Source organism: Sinohyriopsis cumingii, chromosome 14 (assembly GCF_028554795.1).
Source record: "Sinohyriopsis cumingii isolate HCF-2022 chromosome 14, ASM2855479v2, whole genome shotgun sequence".
NCBI classification, from domain to species: Eukaryota; Metazoa; Mollusca; class Bivalvia; order Unionida; family Unionidae; genus Sinohyriopsis; species Sinohyriopsis cumingii.
The window spans coordinates 67,303,871-67,330,754 of NC_142974.1; the positions used below are offsets into that span (position 1 = coordinate 67,303,871).

The 26,884-nt window shown below is 35.4% G+C and overlaps 1 protein-coding gene across 1 annotated transcript in view; it reads right to left on the reverse strand.

Moving 5' to 3' along the window:
* The window catches only part of LOC149784053 (solute carrier family 49 member 4 homolog), a 60,858-nt gene extending 37,939 nt beyond the window's left edge, over positions 1-22,919 (reverse strand). The window contains exons 1-5 of the mRNA XM_089932147.1: positions 22,882-22,919; positions 12,352-12,787; positions 9,437-9,527; positions 3,194-3,357; positions 899-974 (exon numbers count right to left, since the gene is read on the reverse strand). Of these exons, the coding sequence (XP_089788273.1) occupies positions 899-974; positions 3,194-3,357; positions 9,437-9,527; positions 12,352-12,736 (716 nt within the window). The 5' untranslated portion in view covers positions 12,737-12,787; positions 22,882-22,919. The remainder of the gene's footprint in view (positions 1-898; positions 975-3,193; positions 3,358-9,436; positions 9,528-12,351; positions 12,788-22,881) is intronic.
* Between the last annotated feature and the right edge of the window lie 3,965 nt (positions 22,920-26,884).

The following is a 26,884-nucleotide window of genomic DNA, read 5'->3' on the forward strand; positions in this document are numbered from 1 at the left end:
ATCTACTGTAAATATAATGCAATAAATATTCTTTATAACATTTTTCCAGATTTTCTTTGCTTTTATTTATGTCACTAGAGAAATTATGTCAAAACTTGAAACATCATGTTTGTTTTCTTTTGAAAGCAATTTTTGCTACCATTTCAAGTACAGTTTGACCGCGCTATAACACTGTAGTTGGGGGCCATAGAACCCGACAGTGTTATAGACTGAACCATGTTATAAGCAACCAGGTCAGCTAGCTGAAGAAAATAATGCATGTACCCCATGCGGGGGGAGGGGGTAGGTAATAAATGTGGGTGCACAAATACGTGCTACATTGGCACAGTTACTATCTTAAATCGATGCATATTAAATGAGAAATACACCTATAGTGAAAATAGTGAAGGTATATATAATATTTTTATATCCTGTTGGTTTACCTATTTTACTATTTCCTGATGAAAAAACTGTTTACTAGTTAATGGTATAATTAATATGAACTCTTGCTCATAATCAAAGACAGCAAAGATCTTGACGATATAAATCCATCTTAACAAGTTCCATAAAAATCTAATGAGTATTTGGTTTTGTGGGTTTAATGTCAGTTTCCGCACAGGACAGGCTATACATGGCTGCCAGCATATCAAACAAGATCTGCCCCACTAAGTTAAGAATTCTCAATAATAGATCTTCTATGCAACGTTTACTTAAACCAGAACAAAAATAAGGCTTCACAGTGGCAACAAGAAATTTCAACTTGAATATTCTGAACTTGATAGGAAATGCAGGATAGACAAACAATTTTTCTGTGAAAACTTAAAAACAGTTTGTCCCCTTTTTATCAAAATTAATGAGACACAGAAATTTATATGTACATCAATATGTGAAAACCACTACTAATTAATGAACCACCAACCTTGCTCTTGCTGTTACATTTTCAATGACTCGTGCTGTACCATTGTCTGTATGTATTGATGGAACCATGAATGGACCTGTTTAATGGAGTAATGTAGAATTTGTCAAAAATGTGATTACTTATCAACACAAATCCTCTTAGCAACAGTACATTATAGAAGCAAAGATTAAAAGACTGATATAGAGGAAATTTCAAGTCACTCCAGCCTGAAATTTAGGTCAGAGTGACCTACTTTTTGTAAGGCACAGTCATTCTTTTAGATGTATCTACCTACTAACTTTCACAAATGTAGGTGAAATTTCAAGCCTCAAATATTGGGGTGTAAAGAACATACAGCTGAAGGTACAAAACTCATTAAGGCTTCAAAATTCAACTAGTAACTTAGGTTTTATATGGCTGAACTACCTTACTTGAGATGACTGCATATGTCAGCTACATTGATGTGGGTGAATTTTAGCCCAGGATATTGAGGGTCAAAAATAAATTGATAGCAAAAAACAGAAAAGTCACTCAAACTTGAAAATTAAGTCACAACACCCCAGTTATGGTAAGATTAACCTGATATGCATGTACAATTGCAGTTGTCTTAAAAATCGGAATGAAAGAATAGATGAATCAAATTCAACAATACCACCATGAATGGTACAAAAAATATAATCTTCCATCTTTTCAAAAAGCAAGCTCACTAGGATTCTCAATACCGCATTACCAATATCAGGGTTCATACAGAATTCTGAATGACAAATTCAAATGCTTTTCACAAATTTTCAAAGACCACAAACATAGATTTCCAAGACCTGTTTTCACTAACATTTTGTATACAAGTTATGTTATATGAGAAAACAACAAATGCAAAATACTACAATATTGTTTAATGATGAAATTCAAACGATATTTAATTTCCTAAAATTGCTTTATAATGATCTGGAAGACAGGTTAACATTCATTGTTATTACAGAAATATGTAACGTATGCATCAGAATAAATACAAAATAAATTGTTCTCTTAAATGCATTATTATAGTTGCTGTTTTAAAAATTGCTTGGGTTTTATTTCAATTTTCAAAGACTTTTAAAGACATCAGGGTAATCTGCTTAATTTTCCCAAACATTCAAGGCCTTAAAAATGCTACCTCATTTTTCCCAAACTGTCAAAGACCTTCAAAGACCATAAGAACCCTGCATTATGGATACATTACCTGTAAAGATGCTCTCAAGGCTACATTACCACTATGGAAAATTACCTAAAGGCTGCATTACCACTACAGGTACATTACCAGTATGGAAGCCCTCATGGCTGCATGTTGTTGTTGTTGTTGTTGTGGGGTTTAACGCCATTTTTCAGTACATGATAGGCTATGCATGGCAGCCAGTATTAATGGTGGAGGAAGAACCCGGAAAACCCCGGGAAGAACCACCGACCCACGAGAAGCTACTGGCAAGCTTTCTTGCATACCCACATTGGCTGAATCCTAGACTTGAACCCATGCAGACAGAGGTGAGATGGCAGTGATCCAGAAGGGAGAGCGCTTTAGACCACGTGGCCACTCAGGGACCCCCTCATGGCTGCATTATCACTATTGATAAATTACCAATAAGGAAGCCCTCAATGCTGCATTACCACTATGGGTGCATTACCAGTTGTTGTTGTTGTTGTTGTTGTTGTTGGGTTTAACGCCATTTTCAGCACATGATAGGCTATATATGGCGGCCAGTATTAATGGTGGAGGAAGAACCCAGAAAAATCCTGGAAAGAACCCATGAAAAGCTACTGGCAAGCTTTCTCACATACCCATATTGGCCATATTGGAGACTAGAACACATGCAGACAGGGGTGAGATGGCAGTGATCTGTAATGGAGAGCTTTAGACCACTCGGGGCCCCGCATTACCAATAAAAAAAGGCCACAACGCTGCAGTGCAATATGACTATGGGTAAATTACCTAAAAGGAAGGTCTCAATGCTGCATTACCACTATGGGTACTTTAACTAACTATGGATATATTACAAATAAGGAAACCCTGAAGGTTGCATTACCACCATGGATACACTGACAGTAGTCCTCACACCTGCATTAATTTATCACTATGGGTAAATTAAATAAAAGGAAGCTCTCAATGCTGCACTGCCACTATGGGTACTTTGCCGCACAATGGATACATAAGGAAGCCCTGAGGACTGCATTACCACAATGGGTAAATTACCTAACAGGAAGCTCTCAATGCTGCATTTCCACTATGGGAACTTTACCTGAAAGGAATTTCTCAATGCTGCATTGCCACTATAGGTACCTTACCTATAATGAAGCTAATTGCTATTCCCAGTATTGAAATTCCTGATGAAATAGCGGTAGCGGTTGCCCTCTCATGAACTGGAAACCATGTTGATGATAGTACAGGGGGAAGAGCTCCAGCCACTGGTGCACACAGGCCATTTAAGAACTGCCCTGTATGAATCAGCCTGAAATGAAATATATTAAAACAAATTTATAAAATGTTGATTGAACAACAAGTCCCAAACACCTATCCAGTACACAATGTACAACACTGGAGCTTGTGTATGTGTGTGTGTGTGTGTGTGCATGCGTGCATGCATGTGACTAAAATTGTAAAGTCACAGATCAATGGAAACACCTATTTTGTAAACGTGACCAAAAACTCAAGCATCAAATGTAAACAACCCAGGTGTACATGAATCAGAAGAAACTGTACAGCCCTGATTGCTACAATGTACATACAGTGTTCACAAACCATTTAAACCATAGAGGTACAGTGGTTGCTAATACCCATCTTGCCTGTACATTAGTACACAGCTCAGCTAATTTTTTAAAATTCAAATAAGGAATATTTTGCAGTGTCATTCAATTATCTTTTTGAACACTGCCCTAAGGATCCCTCTTAGCTAATAAATCAAAAGGTATTTTCACATACTTGGTTCAGACAAGAAACAAGTAAGGTTACTTTATTCTGTTTACTGAGGCCTCAAGACAATTTCACTACTATACCAGGGTGTATCATAGATATTACTAATTCTAAAGACCTGCTGTGAATTCAACAGACCTCTAACAAATTGGTTGCTATGGAATCCATGTTGCTGAGCGACAATGTACCACATCAAACACAATCTTGATAAAGCACGTCTTAGGAAACATACCTATCAAGATTTATAAAATTTGGTTCTGCTGTTTTAAAGAGGTTGAAAATGGATTTTCCACTTATGCTGGTAGGAAAGCTATACAACTGTTTCAACGTCATCCTAAATACAGTTTGCTACAGTGTCTATTACTGGTGCATTTTATTACTGGTATACACGTCTATCACAGTATTTTATCAAGGTGTTATGTAACACGGAAGTTTTGCATTGTACAGGCACTATGTTCATTATGTTGTTTCCACTTAGTGCAATTCTTTGGAAACCTTCAATGCTTGTATGGGATATGTTTTGTGCACACAAAACCGATGAAGTAAAAAAGGCCGCAAAGAAAATGAAAACAACACTGGCTGTGAGACCAGGAGGTTTAACGTCAATGTTACAACCTCTTGATGTCTGCCTTAACAAACCTTTTAAGGGCAAGTTATGAAAGATGTGGGCAGAATGAGTTTGTTCAGGGGCTGTGAAAATGACAAAAAGCGGGAATTTAATGAGGCCGGACATCGATTTGGTCACCAAGTGGGTAAAAGAAGCGTGGGACTCATTTCCATTGGAAATGATTGCAAAATCATTCAGGAAGTGCTGTATCAGCAATGCCATGGATGGAACAGAGGATGATGCTATATTTCAATCCGACAATGATGAGGAAAGCGAGAAGGAGAATGACACGCTATCGGATGACCATGATGACAATGACAATGTATATGATGAAAGCATGCCCGTAACAGAAGCCGAGTTTCGTGAACTGTTTGGTGAGTCTGATACAGAGCCAGATTTTGAAGGATTCTAAAAGTGATAGAACTTTTATAATTCATGATTTTAGAATGAGGATTAATTAAATTTCCATTAAGACTTAACACTTTAGAATTGTTTTTATTTCAACATATAAATTAGCTTTCTTACTTTCATTTTATTTAATAATGTGATTTGCCTAAATAAACGTATTCAGAACTCACTTTGTGCATCTTGTGATGTACCGGTAGTCTAGAAATTATGGGTCGGCTTATAGGTGGGTCATGCACTTTATAACAGTTTTACCAATTCAGTTGGGGGGGGGGGTGTTGGCTTATACGCAAACGGGCTTATACGCGAGTATATACGGTAGTTTTGTTTCCTTTCAAACCTTTATTTCTAAAAATTTCCTATTACAGCATAAAAAAATAAACACAAATAATTAGAATCTTGTCTTGTAATGAAAAGAGTTTAACCCTGAATTTATCTGTGCCAATAAAATCCCAAACAAGATTTTTCGAACAACCTAATCTCCTGGTTAAAAATCCATCATTTAAAAAACATTTTCAAAAGGGTTGATTTAAATTTTGACAAAAGACCTTCAAAATTATATACTGTTGCATAAACAAAGACTGAATTTTCTGAAAAAATCTGTACTGATACAGGGGTTCATATTGGTTTTTTAAATATATAATATAAGCAGAGGTCTCACTAGGAATTTAAAATGAAGAGTCCAGGACTACAATTTTGATAAAATTAGGAGTCCCACCAGCAAAAGTTGCAGTCCCCTCCCAGAAAATGTTGAACTTTGCAGATTAGAACTGTTGGTTGCCACTGAGTTAATTTCCACATTATTTACAACACTGACATGTACAACCTATTCTGTGTGTCTGGTAATTCTGCACAACAATATGTCATTTCTGTAAACATTGGATCATGTGTTGTTTTGGTTGAAAATCCAATTTGTATCATGAAAGAATGATTGTCCTTTAATTAAGGAAATTGATTTTCATAAAGTGTACATTTCTATTCTAAATGAGTATAAAAATGTATATGACTTGTAACCGTGAAAACCTATTTAATATTCATCATTTAGAATCATACAAATAAATACAATATTTAAATGATATAATTGTTTACCTTAGAACAATGCTGTATCTTAATCCAAGTTTCTAATTTTGCAAGTTGTCCCACAACTACTTTATCGTCTGCTATCCAATTTGTCAACTTCCATCTCTGATGGATTATCAAACAAATCCCCGGCATCTAGTCTGTTTCAAAATTCTTTAGTAATTGTTTTCCCATAAATGAGACATTATAAACACATTATATCATATTCATTTCTCTTCAACATAATAGTTTTTTTTATTATTATAAAATATTGAACTTTTACTAACTTTTTACAAGATCGGTTTAGTTTTCTTAATAGCTCTTGCCATTTAGTGGCATTGTTACGTTGAAATCTGTAAAACCAGCTATAAACATGACCTAGATGATTGGCTGAAATGCTGACAGAAAGAGTCCAAAGTAATGTTTCATTTCCAAAGCCTGATGTAGAAACCTTACATCTTTGCAAAGTCATGTGCAGCATAGGCCAGGAAAACATAAGAAAACTAAGGGAACCACAAAATCAGATGTCCTAGATGTCCTTAATGAACAGTGTAATCAGCTAGGACTCCGGTCTCTTGCAAAATAATGTATAAATAACATTCAATCTCTAAAAACATTAATAAATAAATAACTTAAAGAGGCAATATCTAAAATCTTATAAATAACATAATGTAGGAAGCACACCTTAAACACCTCGACTAGTAATACCATAATAACCTTGAAAATCTCTCTTCATACATGATTTCTACTAACAACCTCTATAAACAGCACAGAACATCCTCCTCCTTTTAGAACATTTTGAAGAAGAAAAACAACAACACCAGGCAAATGCAACAAGAAACCAGCGATGTAAAGCAAGCAGGACCATTCCCGAGCTCTCCTTCCCACTAATGACAGCCAACCATTCAACTGTAGGGACCTTTATGGACCCACAGACTGAGGCCAAACTATCAGGATTCCTTGAACCCATAAAAGCCTGGGGGAGGTGGCACCATTCCCTTCCCCAGGAACAAATAGCAGGCTGCGGTGCAGTCAGAAAAAGGTGGCACATGCACAATGGTGCGCATGCCACTATAATTAAACTCAACAACAACAAAGCAACTTTAGCACTCTTCTGAATCTCATTAAGATCTTGGTCAGTTTGCCATTTAGCCCCAAAATACTTATCCAAATTTGCGAACGATGTTTTGTCCAAGTCTTGAGGTGTCTTGATTTTGAGATCACATGCACTACTTATTAGGCTACAATCAGAAATGAAAACAATAATGGAAGCTAAAGTTCTGATGTGCTCTTATAATAGTCACATGTAAATCTAGGGGTCTTTGAGCCTCTGAATTTAGTCACTGTAAATATCAGCACATTTTCCCGCCCAAGCTGCTAGTCAAAGTCTTTCAACTTGCCGCCCAGCTATTGCATTGTGTTCTTTTGATGTAATCTTATAAATACAGCTGGCACGTATGGGGGTCTTTTAATCATGGAATTATGTCATTGTAAATATCAGCATAGCTAAAATGATCAAATTAATCCACACATCCACCCACTCAGTAAGTGGCTAAGTAGGACTGGCAGGTCATTGAATTTTCCACCCAGCTATCTGCATGCGTATGAAGAAATGCTGTGTCGGAGATTTTCAGCATCCCAGAAACAAAATTTGCATCCAAATACACATAATTAAGCGTTTCCGAGACCTCTGATACAAGGGACACAATTTCTCATTTCAGCTCTGAGATTCAACAATCTGGACAACAAATTTGGCTTAAAACGAATAACAGTCTGTTTTCTAATCTGGGTTTCCTCCAAATATTCCCACCTAATTTTTCATATTTGGACATTTAGGTTGGCGTGTGGGGTCACTGCAATTGAATATAAAAAATTTAGAATTTGCCGCCACCATGCAGTAGCGACATATGGTTGTCATTTATCAGCGGGTCTAGAAAATGTAAACTTATCTTATATCAACTTATACCTGCATGAAATTGATAGGAAAATGATTTTTTTGGTCAGAAATGGCAAGTATTATAATTGTTATGTCTTTAATCTGCCAACAGACTAGACGAAACTACGGCTCAGATGAAACCTGACCCAATACTTTCCACTTGCATTACCAGTCACATAACTTTACAAATCTCATACAACAACATCAGAAGTCCAAAAGTCACATTATATCAACAAAAATCTCCTTTTTTAAGTTGTTGTACAGAAATTCAATTATATTAAATGAAAGTCAGATACTTTTTGTAAAACCCAGCAGTCTAGCCAGTCTGATTTATCAAGCAGAGCGTCAACATAGTAGTCATGTGATACAGCAAAACTCCAAGTTTTTCTGGGAATACATAAATATAGAAAAAAATTGTTCTTTCATCTTTGTATTTTTATTACAACCAGTATACAACTTTCACTTAATATTTTTTGATCTTTTTCTCAACATTGGTTGTTATATTTGTGTACTCATTCAACTAGCAATGCAAATCACAAGTACCAGGTCACATTTCATCAATGCCATAGTTTGATTTTGCCTTTCAGCAGATTAAAGATATAACAATTTTAACACTCACAATTTCTGAGAAAATAAGTAATTTTCATTTCGATTTCACGCATGTATCACTCGATCTAACAACGTTTAAAGTTTGCTATGTCATCTGGTAAGTGGCTACATTTTGCCACCACCATGTTGGCCTCTTGTGATGCTAGACTGGTTTTTATACCTTCCATGTAAGGAAAAATATGGATATCAAGCTGACTTTGACAATAAAAGTCTACTAGACAAATCTAATCCCCTGAACATTGTGATTGACTCAGCATATATGTTTACTGCAAGCACCCAGATGATCCATACCGCACCCTCAGAATATTCTGGTTAGAACTCTATAAATTAAACTTGCGATCATTTTTATTTACAATTCAATAACATGATTGTGTTTTCCCAACGTTCATCAATATACACAAAATTCAAAGACTTTTTACAGTCAGGGAAAAAAATTTATCATTTCTCTCAACTTTTTCCCCATTTCCCAGTAGCGTGGGAACCCTGAAATCATGATTTCGTTGGCTGGATATCATATACAACAAACCAATTACAACTACCTGATCTTGTACAGTATAATGTACTCCCAACTAACATCTCACAAACTCAGATCAACTGGTGTACAATGGTTTCTAAAATTACATCTTTTTTCAATTTGCAATGTCATCTGAACAGTGCGGACATTTACCTGCAGATACACTTTTAGGACAGTAAGCATGAATGTATATGGGTATCAGTATTTTACAGCATGTCAGCAATAATGGTCACATAATGCGGATTAATAGTAAGCATCTTTAATGGTAAATATAAAAAAACTGGACAAAAACTTAAGGTAGATACACCAATTCTAATAAACATAACAATAAAATAATAAAAAATAAAAGATAAATGGGAAAGATATTAAAATTCAGTTAACTATGTATAAAACAAATACTTAAAGGAAAGAAACAGATTTATCCAGTTCAAAGCTGGATGCGAATTATACCAGAAAATATACAGCATGATAAAGATTTTCAGACCCACCACGAAGCTGCAGGTTGCTTGTATGTAATGCAACGGAGCACTGTGCCAACAGCAGTGAAACCCATCGCAAGGAGACATGCTGGCCTCAGACCTGCAAGAGAATGAGAGAAAAAAATCTCTGTATCCAAAAATGGTTAAAGATGGTTTGAAAAATCCTGTCTTCTGTACTGAAGAATATGACACCTCTTTACAACATCACTACTTTACATGAATTTTTAATGTCACATCATAAATTCAGAACACTAAATCATAGCACAAAATCTTGAATATATTGATTGACACCATTAACACCAGAAAAGTGACATGTCTTGTTGCTGCCTCTCAGGAAGCCCTGACAGATATGTTAACAACTTGCTTGAAAATCTCTACAATTCTATCATCTTACTTACAAAATGTTTCTTTTCAAAGTTGATAAAATACTATAACAAAAAAAAAAGGGTAAAATATCAACTACCACTGTAGTGATTTTATGAAAATAACAACAGATTTAAGTCTGTAAAACATGTATTTCCCTGCAGAACAAAAAGTCAATTAAAAAGTTGAAAATGTTTGAAAATTTGCTATAATGGTATGAAAATGTAACCAGGTCATCAACATGTACACACAAGCATGAATATAAAATAGCACGTCTAACTACAGCCTTTTTTCCTTAACTGTGCTAATAGGTTATTGAAAAAAAAAATATTAAAAAAATAATTGGCTGAAAATGCTGTAATGGTTTCTGATAATCTAAGCTATTTATTTATATCTTGACGCAATTATGCCTAAAAATGTTGAGGAGTGCTTCAAATCAAATAAAGTCAATATTAAGCTTGAGCCCATACAAAATTTCACAAAATGCAATATATACTAGTATAATGTGTGGTAATTTCGTATACATTTGTGTATTATACTAGATAACATTTGTAAGAAAGCAATAAGAAACATTGCCTTAATTACCTGATTATAAATTGGGTCAAATTGCAAACAACGGTGACCTTATTTGCCATCAGATAAAGCGCAAGCAAATCAGTCGATATTATTTGATCTTCAAATTTCTCCCAATCCAGTTGCATGGACCCAGATGTGCTGGTGCATTGTGCAGTGGCAGATCTGGGTCTCTTAGGTCTATTTGGTTTTTCCATGCAATGCAAACCCTGATAACATGATTATGTATAAACCAAATGACCCTGGCCAATGAAAAGTTGCCAAAACTGTTTACCTGTTCCATTAAAACTACATTTTCATATCATTTCTCCTGTTCTGATTTTAAATAATAGTCTTTTTATTTTGCAAAGTTTATTGGACCATTCCAGTGGTGTAGCGGTTAGAGCATCCACTTTGGAAGTGGGAAGTAACAGGGCTGAACCACTACCAAGTCGTACCAAAGACTTATACAAATGGTACTAACAAATGACTCGCCTGGTACACAGTATTAAGAGATTAGTGTTAGGACTGGTTGGCCTAGTTTCAGAATAATGTGACTGGGTGGGACATCATGCTACAGTGCTAGACATCACAATAAACTGTTACACTGCAGACATCATAACACTATGACTGAGAAATTGTTAAAGCTTTGTTAAAAATCCAAATCACAGACTTACACACATTTTGCAAACTATGCCAACACAATCAGCCACAAATGACCTGACCAATGCAGGGGTAGAAAATTCAACTGCTCAACTAAAAATGATGTGCATACATTTCATGGACTTTGTAAATTTTCAACTTACTGCCCGACTGAGTACCGATTCAAAACTAACCATTCTCTCTCTTTAACAATAATTAGTTTTTTGGTGAGAATTTGCCACACAAGTCCACATTTCTATGACAAACTTGCTTCTAAATTGTTTTGATCAAGTTCATCAAGGCCTTTAACTCTACAATACTTATTCCACAATGCCAACAAGCACTTACCAGAAAGAGAGTTAACTAGACTTAAATTGTAATTATTGCAATTTTTGTCAGAAGTGTCAAAGACCTAACCTTTCACATCATCACATTTAGGTCATAAACATTATCAGCTTCCATATTTCTACAAATGTTACAGCTAGTGGAGAAAGATTTTTTTTTAAAAATCTGGACAAGTAAAAAAATGTATTTTACGTCATTTAGATTTTTAAAAAATAGAATTTGTTTTCATCCATGTGATGCAAATGAAATTTGGTAACAGGTTTTGTCAAATGCATATTTTGATGACCTTATCATGTGCATATTTTGATGACCTTATCATGTGCATATTTTGATGACCTTATCATATGCATAGTTTGATGACCATATGCATATTTTGATGACCTTATCATATGCATATTTTGATGACCTTATCATGTGCATATTTTGATGACCTTATCATATGCATAGTTTGATGACCGTATCATATGCATATTTTAATGACCTAATCATATGCATATTTTGATGACCTTATGTGCATATTTTGATGACATTATCATGTGCATATTTTGATGACCTTATCATATGCATATTTTGATGACCTTATCATATGCATATTCTGATGACCTTATCATGTACATATTCTGATGACCTTATCATATGCATAGTTTGATGACCTTATCATATGCATATTCTGATGACCTTATCATATGCATATTTTGATGACCATATCATGTGCATATTTTGATGACCTTATCATATGCATAGTTTGATGACCTTATCATATGCATATTTTGATGACCGTATCATGTGCATATTTTGATGACCTTATCATATGCATAGTTTGATGACCTTATCATATGCATATTTTGATGACTTTATCATATGCATATTTTGATGACCTTATCATATGCATATTTTGATGACCTTATCGTATGCATATTTTGATGACCTCATTCAGATTATGTGCAATCAAATTTATTCAGTAAATTTGGACTTCCATTGAGAAGGGGCAGGGCAGACACATTTTACAAAACTCTAGTTACCTTTGATGTCCGTTAGCCAAGCAAATGGTACAGCAGCAATGATGTAACCTATTGGTCCCCAGTTGGTCAGAAAAGCTATATCGGCAACTGACCAACCATAAACACTCTTGCTAGGTTCTGATATTGGACTGAAAGTGTTCCATATCAGATCTTGTGTGAATGTCAGCAGAGAGTATACAAACAGAATGTACCACCGTCTGGAGTAAACATGTGTCACTGTGGCAACATGTGTAACAAAAGCAACACCAGTATCAGATCTTAAAATTTCTTCATTCTCGGGATTCTGCAAGTGACATGATGCAGCTGTTCTAGGAACTACAACTGAAGCTTGGTACGATGAAAGATGGTCCTTCAGCAATGGTGTTGAGGATTCATCATCAGACATTGTAAAAATGGCCTCTGTGAAGATAATCTTTCAATTTCTGCCAACAGTACCCTGGAATAACATGAAAATAAAAAATATAAATTTTAGCAAAGTTATTAAATCTTTATTGAGGACATTAAGATCTTTGTCACATGTAAAAAGCAATAAATGTATGGTTTTTTTTTGTGCAATTGCTGTTTTCACAAAAGATGTTGACTTTGCTGCTCTCAAGAGTCCAGTGGATGGTTTTAGGGTAACCTCAAGCAAGCATCAAAGAGTGGAAAATGTCAGAGAGTTGTTACATTGAGTGGAAAATGTCATTACAATGAAACGAGAACACGCTTCAACTATAAAGAAAACTAGAGTTCTCTGATCACTGCTAAAGAAATCTGATCTCAGAAAATTCAAATAAACATGGGCAGCTAAAAATTCTAATACTGTTTAACAATCAAATGGATAGATAATGATAATTATAGCATGATGTTGTTTTACCAATTTTATTGACAAGCTGGTTGAATGGTTTTTCAGTCATTAATGATTATTTGTAGTTAATTAAATAATGATTTATCACTGTGATAACAAAACAGGTGACATTAAAATGAAATATGTCACAAAAAATGAGTTACTCCTTCCATGTGTTAAATGAATTTGTTACTCACAGCTGTGTGATGCCTCGTTAGAAAGACCATCACCCTCAGTGCTAAAAAGATCTGATAGCCAGATGACGTGGGCTCGTACTAATTTCAAATTGGGCCCCTATTGAAATATAACATTAAAAAGTCAATAAAAAGGCTTTGATCACAAACTAAATGCGATATTTTATTTTGAAGTCATGGAAGTACTATTACCGTATTTCTATCGAAAGCTGTAAACTGTGTGTACAAAGCAGTATATATGACATATAAAAGGAGAAAAGATTTTCTTGGTTATGGTAATTAGTGCTCACTTGACTTTAACATATATGTAATCAAAATGGGTTGCTACCAGGGTCAGAAGTAAAATTACATTTTATAATCTGAGGGGCTTTTTAAGTTGTTTTTGACATTTTAAATGTTTTTGGGAGTTTCATGATACGACGCAGTTACAAGATTATCTCCATGGTGATCATAAACATTTAATACAAATTTGATAAAAGATGCTATGGACTTGTTTTGTAAATAAAATAAAAATAAAGTGAAAATTAATAAATAATGAAAAAAAAACCACATGTAAGTACAAAGAAATTTGTAAACTTTGTCAACCACTAGGTTAGCCTTCCCCCCACCCCCCCCAAAAAAAATTGAGGAAAAACTAATTTTCTTCTGGGGTCCAGGTAGAGCCTTTCATAATTTACATAATTTTTTTCACATTTTTAGGGTTTATTTTTAAGGTTTCCTTCAACTCTTATTTTTAGACCTTTTTAAAGTTTCTAAACTTGTTCAAAATTTTTGAGGTCCACTTCAAATCATGTGCTACTTACAATTTACCTTTAAATCATAATAGGTTGCACATCCTCTACCTGTATGGTACATATGTTTTATAGGTAAATTGTAAATCATCCTTTAAATCATAGAAGTTCTGTTTGTATGATTTATAGGTACACTGTCAGCAATAATATGAGCCTATCTGCATGTGATTCAACTGACAACTAGACAAACATACCATTTTTAAAGGCATCTGCCGCACACACCATTTTGTAGTTGAAATCTACACCTGAATATTTAGATTTTTCAGTTTTCCTTTTTTTTTTACAAAGTCATTAATATACATTAATACATTATATATACCAGCCGGAATTGTCTAATGGGTATCTACTGGGGATAAGAACTGTTCTAGCAGTTGTTACATCTGGTGTAATGATGCAAGGAAAAGGAATCAGACTAAGGAAGCTATACATGTACACATCAAGCTGCTAATTGATTTTGTAATCTGGAGAGTTTAGGACAACTGCAGGAGGTTTTATAAGGTTTAAACAAGTAAGAAAATGATCTAAGGCAGTCCGTGATGGCTCTTGAGTCCTTGATTCAAAATTGGCCATCATTTGGCAGAATTGAGAAAAAAAGGAAAGACCAACCAACAAAATATTGCAGAAGGGATGGCCATATTGCAGAAGGGAAGGCAATATTGCAGAAGGGATGGCTATATTGAAGAAGGGATGTCCATATTGTAGAAGGGAAGGCCACATTGCAGAAGGGATGGCCAGATTCCAGAAGGGAAGGCCACATTGCAGAAGGGATGGCCATATTGCAGAAGGGATTGCCTTATTGCAGAAGGGAAGGCAATATTGCAAAAGGGATGGCTATATTGCAGAAGGGAAGGCCATATTGTAGAAGGGAAGGCCACATTGCAGAAGGGATGGCCAGATTCCAGAAGGGAAGGCCATATTGCAGAAGGGATGGCCATATTGCAGAAGGGAAGGCCATATTGTATAAGGGAAGGCTACATTGCAGAAGGGATGGCCATACTGTGGAAGGGAAGGCCACATTGCAGATGGGATGGCCATATTGCAGAAGGGATGGCTATATTGCAGAAGGGAAGGCCATATTGCAGAAGGGAAGGCCATATTGCAGAAGGGATGGCTATATTGCAGAAGGGAAGGCCATATTGCAGAATGGATACCATATTGCAGAAGGTAGGGCCATATTGCAGAAGGGAAGGCCATACTGCAGAAGGGAAGGCCATATTGCAGAAGGGATGGCTATATTGCAGAAGGGAAGGCCATATTGCAGATGGGAAGGCCATATTGCAGAAGGGAAGGCCATAATGCAGAAGGGAAGGCAATATCGCTGAAGGGATGGCCCTATAAGACAGCCACCTGTGTAAAAACTAGAGATACCCTGGTACACATATCTTGAACTTCTGAGGGTGAGCTGATGACATACATTTACATAAATTCAATAAGTAATAATGCAAAGTTACTGAAGCTTGTGTAGATGGAACACATTACATTCGTGTATCAGGTAGTTTTAAATAAATCCATTCTTGGCTGCAGCATCAGACACCACAATATGAAAAGTAAACATTTGTCACAGAATAAGGCAAGAAATAACTTGGTTTCACCTTAGAACAATTTGATCATTTTTGTCATGCCTGCATATAATATTACCTAGGGTGGATAATTGTTTTTCTAGGTAAGAAACTGAACTAGCATGTATCTCAACATAGATCACTTGCGGTGAGAGACACTAATTGCACATTATGTACAGGTATTCTACCCTTACCAATACTCACTCTCCTGTAGATTTAAGGCAAGTTTGTCTTCTAACTGACACACTGGTCTTTGGATCTTGTCAAACACTGAACGTTCTCCATTTATGTTCTCCAGCCATAGCGGTAAATGTTACATTTGAATTTTATTTGATATGTGAAGCATATTCAGATTTTAATGTTGTATCGTTAAATGATGCCTTAATAACTACACAGATTTGAAATGTTGTGAACTTTTGAATTGTTACAAATTGCTATTAGGGGTTTAATTTAGTAGCATATATCTATAGATTTTATGTCCTTACCTGTTATTATGACCAGTTTGTTTTTACTATAGCTTTCTGTATGTCTATATGTATGTCTGTGCGCATGGTGGATCCATGAAGGGTAAGCGTGGCCAATACAAGTGTGCCAACCCAATTTAGGAGAAATGTGTGCTGTCGGTGCATATGTGTGTGGGGATATATCAGGCAGTCTGTCTGGTCATCTGTGTGTCTATATGGATATGGAAGATGATGTACCATCCAGGCCATATGAAGACGAAACTGCTAATTTGTAAATTTGTGCCCATGGTGGATCCATGAAGGGTGTGTGTGGCCGATACAAGTGTTGGCCAACCCAAGAATTTGGGAGAAATGTCTGGTTTGTCACTGGACACATTTGCAAGTTTTTACAAATATTTATGAATCATATGGCTGTACAAATGACCGAGTCATGTTTGTTTCAACTGATTGTTGTTTCAGTTGAGTACAGTTGGGTCATTTTGATTACATGAGATTACTTGAATCTTATTTTGATTATATGATATTATTTGAATCTCACTTTAATTACATGATATTATTTGAATCTCACTTTAATTACATGATATTATTTGAATCTCACTTTAATTACATGAGATTATTTGAATCTCACTTTAATTACATGATATTATTTGAATCTCACTTTAATTACATGATATTATTTGAATCTCACTTTAATTACATGAGATTATTTGAATCTCACTTTAATTACATGATATTATTTGAATCTCACTTTAATTACATGAGATTATTTGAATCTCACTTTCATTACATGATATTATTTGAATCTCACTTTAATTACATGATATTATTTGAATCTCACTTTAATTACATGAGATTATTTGAATCTCACTTTAATTACATGATATTATTTGAATCTCACTTTAATTACATGATATTATTTGAATCTCACTTTAATTACATGATATTATTTGAATCTCACTTTAATTACATGATATTATTTGAATCTCACTTTAATTACATGATATTATTTGAATCTCACTTTAATTACATGTTTTTATTAATTCATATCATAAACTTCCATCTTTCATCACACTGTGTTGTGTTGTCATTTGATCCAAGCATCCATTCAGGTCTATCCTGTTACAACATTCTTAAACCCAGAAGGTGAAGCAAAAAGCAGTACCCAAGGATCCTAATATCATCAGCTACATCGCTAGTCTTCGCTGACAATGACAGTTTGCATTCATTTAAAAATATTCAATCTAAGACATACATAGCACAGAGACTGTCATGCAAATAAAAGTGCTATTGATCATTTGGAACTTTTCTTTGAAATTCTGTGAGAAAAGGATGACAGTATGTCCAAATGAAGGGTGCAACCTTGATGTTCCAATTGAAGATTTCTCTGTTGCCCATTTTTTCTTCATCCATATATAATTGGTATCATTAGATAAATTTTCTGCTGAGCGCACAAGCTTTATGAAGCGAATTTTAACTTTAAGGGCCATATCTATGGGTTAAAAACATACACAGAATCCTGTTTTGAAATAATTTGTACAGGTTTTCTATTGCAAATGTCAATTACACACAAATTACTCGTTTATGAATTTCTTCATTTTCCACTTAAGTCACATTAAGTATCATTCATTTTGAAAGCTAAATGTTGTTTTAGCTCTGTGCACAAGCTTCAAGAAAGTCACACCAATATTTGACTTTTTTTTCCGACAAAACAAAAATTTCTCTTCCAATCTGACATTTTGGCATTATTCGTTACGATAAACAATTCATCAAACAAAAACAATTATATGAATATGATCGAAAATTTAATCTTTTCAATAAAATAATACATAGTCAATTATGACTCTAAATGTAGTTGTATCTCCCGGAATTAAAAATGCAGTGCTGCTTCCAAGAGAAAAATTTCATTTTACCACTACTTTGTGCTTCCTCCTATCAGTTGATTTTAGGCACACCTTGCTGTTTGTAAAATAAAAAAATAGTCTACAAATGTATAGACTGCACTTGTAAATGGTAACATGGTAAATTCTCTATTTACTGCTCACAGTCACTAATGATGGGTTTAAATACACATTACTAGTAACCCAACTAATGGTACCCCTTCAATGAAACTTCATAAAATGTCACAGACCCTGAAACTGTTAATAGCTGTTCTTTTCAGCTCCCCTTGAATAGCCCCACAGCCCTCCCTGGGACCATGATCCACAGTTTGGAATCAACTGCACTAGAACAAACAAAGTAAGCAGATCAGTTGCAAAACTGTGTAATATATGCGCCTCTGGTTGAACGAAATGAGATTGAAATATTAACTACAATTCAAACACAGTAAAACACAAGGTAAAATTTCATATCTGCCTCAATGTTTGTGGCCATGGAGTAAGTGTAAGCTGTTTAAGCCTCAGGGCAGACATATTTACATGTTGGCTGTCTTTGTTGGGGATTTCTGAGATGACAAAAGCCATGTAAAAAAAAGTACACTGTACTGGTCACTATAAAATGCCATGTTCAATCTTGTTAAAAAAAAAAAGTTTTTTTGACTGCTCCAGTGGCCTAAGTGGATAAAGCATCTGCCTCAGATGTAGGAAGTCACAGGTTCGAACCCTGGCTGAGTCAGAACTAAAGACTTTTAAAAATGGTATTTGCAATTGCCTCACGTGGTGCTCAGTATTAAGAGCTAAGTGTTAGGACTGGTCGGCCTAGTGTCAGGATAATGTGACTGGGTGGAATATGATGCTACATGTCTGTGGCACGATGCCTTAGTGGTAGACATATTAATAAACTGCCACAATGTAGACATCATAGCAATATGACTGAAAAATTTGCTCAAGCTACTAAAGTTGTACCAATTAATCAGTCATACTCATAATTGGCCAATTATCAGAACAATTGGTATAATCGGTATCAGCATAAATAATCGTTGCCGATGTAAACCAGTTTCTAAAATATAAATTCAATCATAACATTCATCTTGACATGGCTTGAATTTTAAATCAGAATTAAATAGTGGAAATTAAGGAATAAACATTTGTGTTGGAGGTTAATTGAAAGACAATATATTCCTAACTAAAAGTAAATACTTTTTAACACACTTGCTGTAAACTACCGCTAATTGTTTGCACACAACAAATTATCAATACCATTCATACACTCATCCCAATCACAGCAGCCAACCAGCCAATGAGGCCTCGTGTGGCTGGTGAACTTCCAGCATACACATTAGCAGATAGCTAGGCAGATTAGATAGACAGCAAAATTTCCAACTACTATGAAACTATGACTCACGATAGTTAATCTGTTCTTTAGCCAGTACTGCAATGCTGCTAATCAATGAATAGCGGTCGGACACTGACGCAGCTGAACGCTGACATACAAATATTATGCAGCATTGATATTGTCATGCCAGTGCCAGCGACAGTACCCCTGGATACCCCAGCCGCTGAGCTGCTTCAGTACACAACCCACAGCATTGTGCGTGCATCCATACAGCCACGTGGCCAACTTAATAGCATCTTACTTGATTTTAAGCACTGTTTCAAGAGAGCGAATCGATTGGATTATTAATACTGACTAGCAATTGTACACTATTAAATATACTACCAAGATTATGCATAATTTTGAACTCAAAACACTCAAGTTTAGTCTGAAATTACTTCAATGTAAATGCAGTTGACAAGTCCAAAGCAAATTGTACACTTTGCAAGGCATGCATTTCCAGAGGTCAAAAGGATTCTAAAAACTATATATCAGATCATGTCCAGCACTTGCGCTGCATGCGCATCGTTGAACATGGCCTGTTTCTGGCAGATAAAAAATAAATGGATGCTGTACAGTTAACCTCAGTAGCTGCAGCAACTCCTCATACTCCAACTATTGATGCCATGCTGGACCGGAAGCAGCCATTTGCATTTGACAACCCAAGAGCTGTTATTTGGCACAAAGCTATTGCAGAGATCATGGCAGTATATGTGCAACCAGGTTCTGTTTTTGAAGACATTGGATTTTGACGTCTGACAGGCTGGACAGAACTGTGCTATAAAATTCCAAGACGGAAGTACTTTTCCACATCTTTGATACCTGACATGCATAAGGCGATACAAAGCAAGGTGTGTGATTTAGCTTCTGGCCAATCTGACCTTAGTTTCACCTCTGATGCATGGTCAGACCTGTCCATCGGTGTAGCCTTGCTGACTCTTATGGCACACTGGCTGATGAAAGACTTTCAGCGGAAACATAATTTGAGCAGCAATGCCTATCGATGAATCACAGAATATTTGGCGAGCAAACTGGACAAATTATGCGAAGAATACATTTCCAAAACTCATATCCATGTTCTTCTGCATGACAGAGGTGTAAACATTGTTAAATTAATGTGTCTGGCTGAAATCGACAGCATCAGCTGTTTTGCACACATGCTGCAGCTCGTTGTCAGTGATGGCATTCTGTCGCAATGAGCTGTCAAAGATGTTCTTGCAATTTTGCAATCCATAGTCAGCAAGTTCCTGCACTCCATCCTGGCACGACAGCAGCTCAAAGATCAGCAGGAAAACTTTGGCGTTGCCCGTAAGAAACTCGTCCAGGATGTCCAGACATGCTGAAATTCTACATGCAATATGTTGGTTTCGTTATATGAACAAAAACAAGTTTAGGGGGCTTACGCTACTCTTTATGACCTGCGTAGCCTAACAGCTCAACAGTTGGTCTTGATTAACAATATTGTGGACACGTTAGGCCCATTCGCGGACATTACCAAGGAAGTAAGTGATAGCCAAACATCAGTATCTGTCATTCTTTCTATGCTAAAAATGCTCCAAATGTTGCTGGCTCAAGAGCATGAAGTGAGTCATGGTTTTCAAACAATGCGCTGTGATATATTGATGTCACTAAACACACTCTTCGCTGATGTTGTCAGCAACAAGAAACTTGTCTTGGCCACCAACTTGGATCCACGTTTCAAACATCGCCTGCATTAGCTGACAAGCAGGAGGAATCCCCGACTAAAACAGGAAAGACTGAAGCTGAAACAAACGCCAGTGGACCATCAACATCACGTCTCTGGGATTTGTTTTCTGTGGCTGCGAGGGACCTGTCCATACCATCAATGAAACAACTCACTTGGATGACACTACTGATGCGATGCTTGAATTGTATCTGGCCAGCCCTCTGTTGCCATGAGAAGAAGACATATGGCTGGTGGAGCGCTCACAGGTTTCAGTTCCCCTACCTTGCCAAATTAGCAATTTGTCTGCACCAGCTTCAAGCATTCTGAGCAAGCAGCTTTTTAGTGGTGCAGGCCAGATTATTTTCGGATTGTTTTGGATCGTTACTTGGTGAAATACAACCTACCTCAACTATTTTTTCAGTATTAGCTACAGCCAGCGTACAGTGATGTCTAACTTTAGTCTTAAAGCATGCGCATTATTAATTTTAATAATTATTGGGGTATCATTATTAATATTTTTTAGTTATATCTAGTTATTTATTTAAATCTAGTAATGGCGACCTGCATCAATGAATGTAAGTTAAAACACTCGCTTAATATATTTTCATTCATTTATATCTTAAATTGGCAATCCATAAGTTTTATCACTGTTAGTTTTAAAGTTCTTCAAGTTTTATGTTTGTGCGATCCTTGTTTTCTATAAATTGCAATGTACTTCTTATACCGTTTCTGTTTGTTTTTGTATAGTAGTTCAAATTCACTTGCCGCATAAACAACCTTGTTACAACTCACATGACAAAATACATTTATACTAATAGGTTTATGTTTCTGAACTACTGGTAGTCAGTGTTATAAAACAAATAATAATGAAACAATCGGTCTCATAATTGGTATCGGCAATTTTAATAAACGGCTATATGCGTTATTGGCATAATCGGCAAAAAGTGTCATCGGTACAGCTTTACAAGCTACATTAAAAATCCAAATCACAAACACACATACACCCACATAGAAGTTTTTAAAATTCACGACATATGCATCTGGTAATTTGGATAATTTTATCGAATAGCTTACAAATATCTCATATATGAAATGTGTTTAAAAGCAATAAAATATACACAAGTTTAAAACGATGATAATTAATACAGAGGAAGACGTGAACAACCGATTTGTATACCTTGGCCTAATTGCGCTGCCCTATTTAATCACGTGACCTTGGCGTAAGGTGTTGTAAAACCTCCAAATTTAAGCTAATTTCGACACCATAGGAAAAACACAAACTCAGTAGAGGTTCTAACGCTTTTTTTTTTAACGATGAACAAATTAAGTTGATCTAAGTAAACACCTTCAGGATTCTTATACTAATCTTACGTAATGCAAGTCATATAATTTGTGTCCAGGTCTTGAACAGTGGCTTGTCGTGGATACATCAATGCAAAGTTCATACAGAGTGATCACACCATCCTAAAGCGTCCATCTTTACCTATCAAACTCTCTTTAGCTCGCGTGACACCGTTTCTGATAAGGAATTATAACTAATAGTCCTCGATTGCAGCTCAGAACAAATACTTCCTTAGTAATGATCACGCGCCTGCAACAGCTTTTTCAACCAAATCGAATCGAACAAATAAAATTACCTTTGAACCTCGATTTAAGTTTGATAATTTGTTTTGAAAAAAATCAGTTAAACAACTACTCAGTATACTGTGAAGGGTTAATATCTTTAAATTGAGAAAAGCCTTGTATTGGTTTTTACTTACAACAACAATGATGTGTCAGAGCGAAAAGTGGTACCATGGTTCACTTGATTAGCTTAATTCAGTTTATACATCATGATTTTAAAATAGGGAACATCATCAGCTGTACAGCCCAAGATTCGAATATGTGTAAATGGCTGTTAGAATGAAAGGAATGAATTCATAGGTATGCATTTATTTGGTACTCATTCTTAGTTATATTTTGAAAGCTGTTCGGAGTCAAGAAGACAGTAACTTTCCTATACCATACATAGCAGTAAATCGAACATTTCCATTGTGATATGTTCTTGTATAGTAAGTAACACCGCTTTCTCAACCGAGCACCCTGTTCGCCTGCTGTTCTAAAAGCTATTATCAGTTCTTTCACTTAAGCTTTTTGGAATCAGCGACTCAGTCTAAACATGCATGTGCTATATGAGACAGTTAAACAAAACGCAGTCAAGCAGCATATTACTGGTATCACAAATATATTATTTCTTTTACCATCATTTATGCATCTGAGACCCCAAAATATTTAATCTGACCCTCAGTACTGATATACCAAGGGTTGTTTTTTTTTAATAAAAATTGTTTATTGAATCTGGCTCCCAGTTCAGACACCCTCGTGCTCGTACCCCTAGGGAGACTCTGCATATGCACAAATATAATTATAAGCAGATGCATATTTAGCAGGGTTTAGTTTAATTATATTTTGAAAAATATTATTAATCTTATGTTTCAAAGTGTGAAGGATAATGCCATGATTTAGAAGACAGGTATGGCTGTACGAAATTTCCTGACTTGCAATCTATACACACACACACACATACATACATACATACATACATACATACATACATACCTACGTACATACATACATACATACATACATACATACATACATACATACGTACATACATACATACATACGTACATACATACATACATACGTACATACATATTTACATACGTACATACATACATACATACATACATACATACATACATACATACGTACGTAAGTACGTACATACATACGTACGTACGTACATATATACGTACGTACGTACATACATACATACATACATACATACATACATACATACATACACACGTACATCCATGCATACATACATACATACATACATACATACACACGTACATACATACATACATACATACATACACATATATATACATATTGATCTTTGTCCAACATCAATGTGGAATTTTTTTACAGCCATTTCACAACACAGTTTGTATATTATCAGTCTGTTACATTTACAGTCTTTTCACAATGCACTTTATATACTATCACTCTCTTGCTTCTTTCTATTGATCTCATTATTTAAGTACAGAATATCGAGAATAATGGGGCGGCTATGAGAATGCTAAATCCTGACTGAATCCTGAAATGCACATAGTATGCAGAAATCTCAAGATTAATTTCTACGGGCATATTCACTTGATTGGCAGTCGTCCAAAATCTGACGTGGTGAGGGATGACTTATCGTCTCAAGTCGGTTTGAATTCATCATATATCACATTAGAAACTGCATAACAATCTATATGCGCATACGTGCAGACTCTTCAGAGAATGAAGACACCTATCTAGTAAAACCACTGCTGTGGCAATGGTGATCCTTATTTGTGTATCCATTTTCACATCAACACCCATCCCCATACAGACCGATAAATCAGCCCATCTCCCGTGATTATTTTGATTTTCAATTTAGGGGCTCATATCACCTATTCATTGAAATGTGCAAAATTCTTCAGCCGGTTTTGTCTGCACACATCGATGTACATTTTGTACACTTACCCGCATTTATCGCGGCTGTGGAGCAACCTTCGGCTGAGGGGCTCTTTTGGTGACAGGTACATTATATTTCCGGTACAAATCCTATGTTTGGTGGCTTGTGAATCTACGTGGAACAGCTTAATTTTATTTTTAAATTTTCTTCAGTTGTGGTCATATTGTTCACTGGATGAAAAAATCATTTTTAAATATGTTTTAAATTTGTGTGAACCTTTTTTCTTCCGTTGACATTCTTATTTTTCTCTGTATCTCTTTCTGTCTGTTTGTCTGTCTCACTCCCTTTACGTGTCTGTCTGTCCAAGTCCATAATATAAATTTTGAGAAATAATACCTTTATAGAATTTGTAGGCAAAATTATAAAACCGAATATTTTTACATACCGGAATCTTGCCCTTGATTAAGTCAACGACGGACATAAACTTCGAATTTAATGAACGGAGAACATGACGTAACACAGCGTAAAAATGAAAACAACAACTTCGGTTGATTTACGCCACCCCACCCCCCCCCACCCCTTCTTAAAAATAAAAACGATGACATCTTTAATATTTATATTGAATTTTCTGAGTGTTAACCATGAGAAAATAAAGAAATATTGGCATTTTAAAATCCCAATAGGCCCAAAGACGCGCGCGTGTGTGTAAAGTATAGTTGCCTATAACTGTATGCACGTCGAACCTACACGAAATTTATCTTATTTTGTTTTATTTTCTCTACACAGTGGTGTAGTGCTAATAAAGAATTAAGAAAACACAATAAAGAAGTGAGGGAATCCATGTTACTCAGATGCCGAGGCGGGGTGGGGGTGGGTGACGGGTGTTTAAAAGTAAAGAATCTCCGTTCCCATAGCAATACATCCCGTCTCTTCACAACATTGTCCTTTTATTTATTTATTTATTTATTTATTTGGGGGGCCGAGGCACAAAGTGTTCAGTTTCTTTTTTCAATTTTTATTATCTTCTTAAATTTTTTTAATTTATATATATTTTTAGTGATGAAAGATGCGTTAAAATACTCACTTGAGAAGCAGGACAGTTAGTCAAATTTATAACATACTATCATTGCTGGTATCTAGGTATTTTCACTAGTTAGCTGTTTTAAATAAAAAAGAAAAACCAGCCTTTTATGTCTTAGATATTATTTTTTTTTAAACTTTGAACAATCTCTTTATTTTGGTATATGATTGATGGGTGTAATTCGTGTTATATAGTATACAGCATGGCTTTACCTGACATGTTGACCTATACAAAAATCTGATAGCATGGCTTGGTCTTTTTCACTTCCTGAACTTCAAAAGTAAATATTATAAAGATTTAAATTTAATATGTTTGGTATTTCGTTCATTTGACTTTCAGACGCTGGCATTATCTAGTGTGGCAAAATTCATTTTGTTCGTATTTTATAACTGTTAACGATAATGTACTTACGACGAATTCAGGATGATGTTTCGATCATATGGGAACAGCTGTGTGCTTAGATCATGTACGATTTCCACAAGTGCAATATCAAAAGAAATTTCAGCCACGATACATGAAAGTAACATAGAGGTGTGAAATCATTCAGTCTACTGTGCATATTGCAAATACAAAATACTTCATGTTACACCTGTCAATCTCTTGGAGGTAAATAATATACTTAGAGTATCCCCATGTCATTGGATTTTTTTAAATACGAGTAGTGGGACCAAAATGCGCATCGCATACAGTTTCCGCGTTTGAGCTTGATTTTGAATTTTCGTGTTGCAGAGTTGTGAGACCATGGGTACAGGTCCCATTTTAGCTAAATATCTCAAATTTTATCCATCAAATTCAGATTTTTTAAAATATCTTTCTTGTATATCTTATTTATTGCTTGGTTTTGAATGATGAGACAGCCACCGAATATTTCTTTTATAGACATAAGTGATTAAATCAATGATTAAACTAAAACCATAGAATTCGGCATGTTCTTGAAAAATAACGAATATTTATTCTTTCAGGAAAAAAAACCATGAGGATTTCCTGAAAAATGGAGGAATTCCTAAACTTGTTTCGACAAAATAAAAGACTCTTTAGTGCACAATTTTTAACTATGGAGTTACTTGTCCCGAAACTCCCAATATTGTCAGAAACATTATAAGCAAGATAATTAAAAATCTCAGTTGGAGGAAACATTGATTGCAAATGGGTGTAACTGATATCTGGTCTGCGTTGTATTTTCTACATAGTA